The sequence below is a fragment of the Pyrgilauda ruficollis genome, unplaced genomic scaffold, assembly GCF_017590135.1.
Source record: "Pyrgilauda ruficollis isolate IOZ18807 unplaced genomic scaffold, ASM1759013v1 scaffold8, whole genome shotgun sequence".
In the NCBI taxonomy this organism is placed as follows: Eukaryota; Metazoa; Chordata; class Aves; order Passeriformes; family Passeridae; genus Pyrgilauda; species Pyrgilauda ruficollis.
The window spans coordinates 5,890,525-5,898,255 of NW_024529932.1; the positions used below are offsets into that span (position 1 = coordinate 5,890,525).

The 7,731-nt window shown below is 39.0% G+C and overlaps 1 protein-coding gene across 3 annotated transcripts in view; it reads left to right on the forward strand.

The window, feature by feature from the left end:
* The window catches only part of ZDHHC20 (zinc finger DHHC-type palmitoyltransferase 20), a 32,054-nt gene extending 24,380 nt beyond the window's left edge, over nt 1–7,674 (forward strand). For 2 of the 3 annotated variants that reach the window (XM_041487246.1, XM_041487247.1), the window contains one exon: nt 1,572–7,674. Coding sequence is in view for 1 of the 3 variants with exons in the window: in XM_041487247.1 (XP_041343181.1) it covers nt 1,572–1,591 (20 nt within the window). In the remaining 2 variants the exon portion in view is untranslated. The remainder of the gene's footprint in view (nt 1–1,571) is intronic. The other variant, XR_005956820.1, reaches the window with a different exon arrangement.
* Nucleotides 7,675–7,731: the final 57 nt, after the last annotated feature.

Below are 7,731 nucleotides of genomic sequence, written 5' to 3' on the forward strand. Positions count from 1 at the left end.
GTCATTTGGTCAACTAACAGCTGTAAGAACCATAGCTGATCATTATCCCTGTCTTTTTTTGTTTTGGTTTGGTTTTTTGGGGTTTTTTTTTGGGTTTTTTTGTTGTTGTTGTGGTGGTGGTGGTTTTTTTAGTGGGGATGATGTTTTTGCAAGTAATTCACATTTTTATCAGCAATAAAATACTACATTTGAATTTGGGAAGCTCTGTAATTTTAGGATTACTTTTATTTCCTTTCCCTTTTTTTTTTTTTTTTTTTTTTTTTTTTTTTTTTTTTTTTTTTTTTTTAAGGAGCCTTCTGACCTAAAATTATAGTTTTGGGAGGGGGTTGGTTTATTTTCAGGGAAAAAAAATCTTTCTAAAAGGTCTTTGTGGGTGATGGTGTGATGCTTGGGCTCATGTTGGTCAGACTGCTCTGTGTAAACTCATACAAAACCAAGATTAGACTAATTGGTTACAACTTCTGAAAAACCTCCTCAACCATGAGAACTCACCAATGTTAAGTTTCCCCTTTCCAACTTTTCTTAATGCTATATAAATGTGCAAAAGAATGTTCCAAGCAAGGGGTTCCTTTCAGCCTCCAGTTATATGAGACCTAATCTGATCTAAATAGGTTACGAAGGCTTTTCTGTTCTTCATGGAGCGGAATAGAAGTTTCTGAGAGCAGCTCATCCTGGCAGCCTTTGATAGGGTATTATAGAAAGGTCTTAATCTTTCTTTCCACTGACCTAGAGAGGGAGCATAGATGACTGTTTCTAAGCTAGACAATTAATTGGTAATAGTTTGAGATTAATTTCTTTTCTGTCCTCCCTCTCTTCCTAAAATGAGGCCAGATTTAATACAGGAAGAATTTGTACCTTGTGTTACACTTGCCCAAACTACACTAGTTTTAAAAGCTGTATAAATAAAACTGCATAATTGCACCTAATGCAAAAGCATTTGGGTATGTGTTACCTTAAATTAACTCAGTAATGTTATGTTTGAACCAGTGTTTGAACCATTCTGAGTTCCGTTGGATTTGATCACGATTTAGGCCAAGATGGTTCATTCTAGTCCTGCATTTCTAAGCAACTGTACAGTAGCTGTGAGATCCAGGATCTGTTCAATGCACGTCCATAAAACCCTGTAACCAAGCCAATAGTTGTATTTTTGAAATTTGGGCCCATAACCCACAGCAGAAGCAAAGTCATGGCTGATTCTAGTGTACAGAGCTTGATTTGCAGGAGAAGGCCAGTCCCCCAGCTTCACCTAGGCAAATACCATTTGTGTCCTCACATCTGTCAATTTAATTCAAAAATTGAATTGCCAGTCAGGGATCCAGGATACTTTAGGTGCAGATTAGTGGTGATGGATTGATGTTCTTAGCACTGATAAGCTTCTAAAATATAAGAAGTGTGAAACAAAAACCCATACCTCCCAGAAGGCTATTTCTGAGTTGAAGTTGCCTTAACTATTTACCTTAATCAGAAGTCTGTAAATCATATTACCCAGGCGCATTTGTGTAATGCACTATGATGTGTTTCTTCAAAGCTAATTGAATAATTCCATTAATTATCTTCTTTTGTTTCACTAGGTTTCTGCAACACATTTTGAATATTACTTAATTTTGTTTGGAAGAAGTTGAGCAGGAAAAAATGGAACATGAACATTTTAGGAAGAGACAAGAAATTCAAGTTTCTGCACAGTACAATGGATTCTTGTAAGCACTATTGCAGAGCAGGGAAGTTAAGACAGATGCCTTAAGATTCTTAATGTGCATTTATGCAACTCTGAATTATATACTGCTACCAAAGGGCCAGATCCGGAAGTGCCCTGCTTGGATGCACAAGGTCCAGAGTGGGAACTATGCATTTCTTTTATGCTGCAGTGGTGGGGGTAGATTGCAGAGACTCTTACCTCCTCACAGGCAAACTTCATACCTTAGGCACTGCAGAAGTCACTTCCACAGCAGGTCTCCAGAGTACAGAAGGAAAGAAAAAAGGAAAAGGAAGGAAAAAAAAAAAAAAAGGTCAGCCTAGAGCATGGTCAGCAAGTCTGAAGTGGGATTACACATAGTTCAGATGCCAGGTGATGGGGAAGGGACTGGATGATGTCTTCTCCTCTCTTCCTATTAACCAGTCTACCCCATGATCACAGCTCTCCAAGTCTTTTGGGACTGAGGGATCCTTCTACTAGCTGTGCTTTGGAGCAATGCAATGCCAACAACATAAAAGCCTTTAACTTGGGTGTTGCTTTTTTGCTGTAGGATTGAGCTTCCTCATGATTTTAACTTGATTTATTTAACCATACCAAGGACAGAGCTCAAAGAAGAAAACTTGGGTTTTAGTTGAAAAAAACATGGATTATTACCTTCCAACAATTGTCAGTCAGCATACAAGGAAAAGGCAGTCCAAAAAGGAATTAACAGTTCTTACGTTTTCTGTTACTGTTTGCTGTGTTCTGTGTAAGGCAGCAACAAAATGGTAAAGTACCCCTGAGAAAAATCATATTGCAGTTGTGTGTTGCTAGAAAACAGAACCGGCAGAGCACTGCTTTTTCCATGGGACTCTTGATGGTTTATAAATACTGTTTTATACTTTTGTTTTATCTTTTTAATAAAGGCACGAGGTTTTATTGGTTCTGAAGTACAAATATCAGGTACTTAAGAGAAGATTAGTGTTGGAGCATAGATCTGTGTTAGTACACTGAAAAATTGCATCCTTTAGTCTCCCACTTTCAGGTCCAGTTTAAGTGATGCTGAAATTGCTAAAGACTGATGGCTTTGTGCAGCAATGTACCTGTTCATGAAAGGCGAAATCTGTTTCCTGTCTGAGGAATCAAGTCCATCCCATCCTTAGCTCAAGACCTACAGCAAACAACATGGGGGGTTGTTTTCCTCAGTTCTCTACAGAGAAGACTGCTAACTCATCTTTGGGTGGTACTGGAATTTTGCACCTGGAAAAAGTGACAAATACTGTTTTTCTGTCTGTAAGATTTCTGATATTCAGCTGATGCTGATTACAAATAGACATGAGCCCTTTTGATACAGACTGAAGGTAGTAGTCAAATTGATGATCTAGTCCAAAAGAAGCTGTTTGGTTTGTCTCTCAGACTGATTGCTACTTGAGTTAAATATGTTTATGATGGAAATACTAAGGTATCAAGTATACTGTAAGGTTTAAAATAAGTATTTTTTGTCTTTGGATATAATAAATTTTTCTTAAATATTAATCTTCTGGAAAAATAACTCTTTGAGAACCTATGAACATGATTTTACTGTTGGATATTCTTGAGACAGAAGCAATGGTCCAAACTTGCATGTTTTATAAAAGTTGCAGAATGTTTCTTCAAACTTTGTACAAGAAATTTTGCATTTGCTAATTCCAAAACTTACAAAAACATTTGCTACATATTGATCTGAAAAGTTTAGCTTTTTCTTCTCAAACGTTAAGTGAAAAGTGCCCATCTTAACATAAGCTCTCAGCAGTATCACACCAGCAAAATTTCTTGGGGAAGATAAGAGAGAAGGAAGACTGTATGTTCAAATGGCTTGTTCTGAATACCGAAATTTGCAGCCCCAGACACTGGTGCAACTGTCATGGAGGGCCTGGGATATCATCTGGCTTTTACTGCATCCATGTATTATAGCTGAAATAACTCATCCATGCACAGACATCATCTAGCAGAGCTGTAAACAAAATGTATGTCCTAAGTATCCCTGAACTCAGCAATATGATCTCTGCTCCCCCACCCACTCCCCAAAGTGCTTCATATTCCCCCCCCCATGAATGTATGCATCCTGTAAGCCAACATCAGGAGAACTTGTTTGATTTCTATCACAGGATAGTGAATCTACAGGAAAAACTACAAGTAAACAGACTGTGCTGTCTCCATGTGCATTTTCTAACAAGTGCTGCTCTTCTGAAACCACTTCTTTGTATATCTCATGGACATTTTTGTGGCTTTTCATGAAGAACTGACATTTCTGACATGTTTATGCAGATCACAGGAATATTTTGTCCTAGATTTTTCTTCATATTTGAGGTGAGAAAAGGAGAGCAGTGGTTTTAGGATAATCCTGGGGCCAGAGTTAGCAATGGGTTTAGGATAATCCTGAGGCCAGAGTTACTGTTGGTGTAAAAGCAGGCATTACTGAAAGTCACTTTGACAAATACAAAACATAGCAAAATGATTGAAAGATGATTCTCCCACATTCACTACCCCCAACCTCTTTTGGTTTTTTCCCGTGGGGAACCGGGGACTAAGAGAAACCCCAGACTGATTTAAAGGAATTAAGTTCTTTAAGGGAATTGTACTGCTGAACTCTAAGGGCATGCCAGCAAGTGGGATGGAGGGGTTAGGTTTTCCTGGCAGGCCTGGGCTTTGGGGGAGGTATCATGGCTAAGGCAGCCAGGATGACATCCTCTGCTTTTGGATTCTGTCCTGAGTGCTCCCTAGGCTGTGCTGTGCCAGGAAGTCCATGAGGAAGCAGGATGTTCTTTGGCTGTTGGGCTGCAAGCAGCCATACGTGTCCCTGCTAGCAGAGGCAGGGGCTGCAGGCAGGGGGTACTTTTGGCCTATGGTCAGGAGATCAAAAGGGGGATGGATCCTGAGAAAACAACTGTTTAGGGTGTTGGGCCATATTGTAAATGCTGGTTTTGTGGTTTAGCCTACTCTGTATCAGGGAGTCTTGAAAATACCTACGCTTTTAGATCTATTAAAGTAATGACTACTACAAGCCATACATAGTAGTTACTCTAAGATAGTTGACATCAGCTGTGATCAGAAACTGCTTTCTTGTTTCTTTGTGCTTTTCTCTTTTTAAAAACAATCTACACACACTCAAAAAATTTAAAAATGGCTTTAAATTCCCAGTGTGAGAATAGAAGCCTGATGTAGGGGAGGATTTCGTTTTCTGAAATGTCTTGAAACAAACCTGTCCCTGTGAATATAAGGCAGGAAAATCCACAAATAGAAATTACTTAAAACTACACAATACTGTTTTTTTCTTACTGTTATTTACTCACAGAGTGTACAACACACACATCATTGCTGTGCCTACCAAAGGCATATTATGGGAGGAGGGCAGGAAGAGGAGGTTTCTGTCATTAATTGACTTCCTACAGTATTATTTTGAGACTGTATTGATACAAGTCAGATGTGATTAAAAACCTCCATTTTAAATAATCCCAGGGTTACTTTAGAGGAAGTTTTGGCACTTCTATTTTTAGTGATTTCAGTAGAAATCACGGTAATATTTTTGTTAAAGCTGCCTCTTGTGTGTGGAATTTGCAAGTACCAAGCTACTTTTGGTATATGCTGTTCTTATAAACTGGTCCCATTCTCCAGAGTGCTGAATACTCTTGGTTTTCAGGTACTGTTTCTTTCCTTTGGTCTTGTGTGATTCTTCTTTATTAATTATAAATCATCTTTCGGGTTGGGATGAATTTCAGTATCACTGAGTATGCACACAAAGACTTCATGATCTAACTGAAGTATGGTCCAGTTGTAGCTAAGCAGAGCCCCAAGAGGAGGAAAACTGCAGCGTTTGCAGCTGTATTAATGTCTGGTAGATTTACCAAGATGCGCTGGTTCCAACACAGATTGACCAAATCTGCCTGGGTCTGGAGCACCGACTGACCAGGTTTTTATTTAAAAGTTAAATAACAACAAAACCACGACAGCTTTGAGCTTCATAGTGTATGTTCTCCAAGAACATCCTCCAAAATTGTGTCTGACTGGGGGATTTGGGTGTGCGTTTAGAGAGGCTCCAACAGCAGTTACTTTTAGCCCACAAACACGTCTTTTCGCTGTACCTAAAAAACAGCGATTCGTGCAACTTCAGAGGCTCTTCTGTCCCTAAATGTCACCAAAGAGAGCAGCTGCACGTGACGTGATTTAGTACTGAACACATTTGTTACACTCATTTCTATCAATTTATTTTGTATATAGAGCTTTTTATACACATTTTTCTTAATTATGTAACTGTCATGAAACGTCATGAAGCTACAAGTAGCTTGTTTTAATGCGGATTAAAACTGGTGTTTGGCCATTTGTTTTCTGAAGCCATTACTTGAATTTGTTTCCATAAGGTAGTGAAGTCTGATAATGTTTACAGGATCGCTTTCTTTGGTTTTGGGAGCTTTCCCATCTTTCTTCCTATCCCCTGTCCTAAGAAACAGAGAGCTCATGCTCAGCAGGCAAGCAGATGTGTCAGAAATGAAGAATTTGTATTACTTTGTCACCAAAGCATTGGGAGTGACATGCTGATTCCCTCCTGTTTACACTGCTTAGCTGACAACTTACAGACACTTAGCATGATCCTCTGTGATTTCTCCTGTCCCTTATCCTGTTATCAGCTTTATTGTGGGAAACTTAAATCTTCCTGAATGATGATTTACAATCATGAAGCTATCCCAGAGAGAGGCAGCATTCCTGCTGTCAAGTCTGTTCCATTTTTAATTTAGATGAATGAAACATCCCTGGGTTATCTCTGCAGTTCCTTTTGTATTTGCCAGCAAGGGTCATCAACATTTGCACTAATCACAATGTCCCAGCTGTTCTACTTCCACAAAGTTATTTTTAGTTGTGCTGCCTAAACTTGGAATGAGCTGTATTTAAGTTTGGGACGATGTGTAAAAGATACCTGTAATAATGATGCACTTGCATTTTTTTGTATGTTACAGATAGGACTCATCCTATGCACAGAGAAAATGTTGCCATTTATAGTTTAATACTTGAAGTAACTTTTTGAAACGGGCTTTTATAAATGAATTAAATATAAAATCACATTGCTTTGCCTGGAAGTTCCTTCATGTTTTAATTGTATTTGCAATTTCCCCATATGTATACTTTTCCATGAAGTTCTCTTAAGCCATTTATAACCAATGAAAGTGCATTCAAGATTTTGTACATCAGTGTTCAGACCTGTTCATACTTCTCTGAAGTATAATTCATGTTTAATAAAAAAGTACCATTTTAAGCCTCTTTTCCAAAGTGAAATGGACTTGACACTTGAATTCATCAGTGAATGCAACATCAACTTAATAAAAGTATGTGAAAGAATCTGAAAGTGCTCGGCTGTAGCATCTGTGTTATTAGATCACCAAGAAAAACTGCCTGCCTGGGAAACACTGCACCATTGCTCTAGTTTTTACACTCCAGCTGCAACAAACCTCAGATTACACTCACTCTTGACACATCTTCCAGGTCACTGGGTCTTGTGGGGAAATAAAAAGCCTGACTTGTGGCTAAATCTTATTCCTCCAGGATACTAAGCCTGACTTAGAAGTCAACTGCTCAAACAGGAATCAGCCATGTTCCTTTTAGATCAGGAACAATCTGTGTAAGAGAGCTGTAGTACCCAAGTTGACACTGACATGACAATGACACTGGCAGTTAAAATCAACAATTCTTTCCAGAAAGTTTTTTTTTTTTTTAATGGAACATTTTATAACATTCCATGAATTCCAGCCTCATCTTCCATCTCTGCAGTTCTAGTTCCCCTTGGTCCTTGCATGCCTGATGGCAAGTGTCCTAGTCCTTCTCAAGCACCTGGTGTACACAGAGCAATCCCTGAGGAAGGGTGACCAGCCCAAGCCACGTGGCCAGTAGCGCCAGCTGAGCCCTTTCAACAGAGCAGGAGTGTTCTCCAGGCTTTCAGAAGGCAATCACCGAAGCTATCTAGGTTATAGACAGCTGAAGGTAAACCAGGTTATCCATATATCGCCACCACTGCACCTGGTAACTTGCTG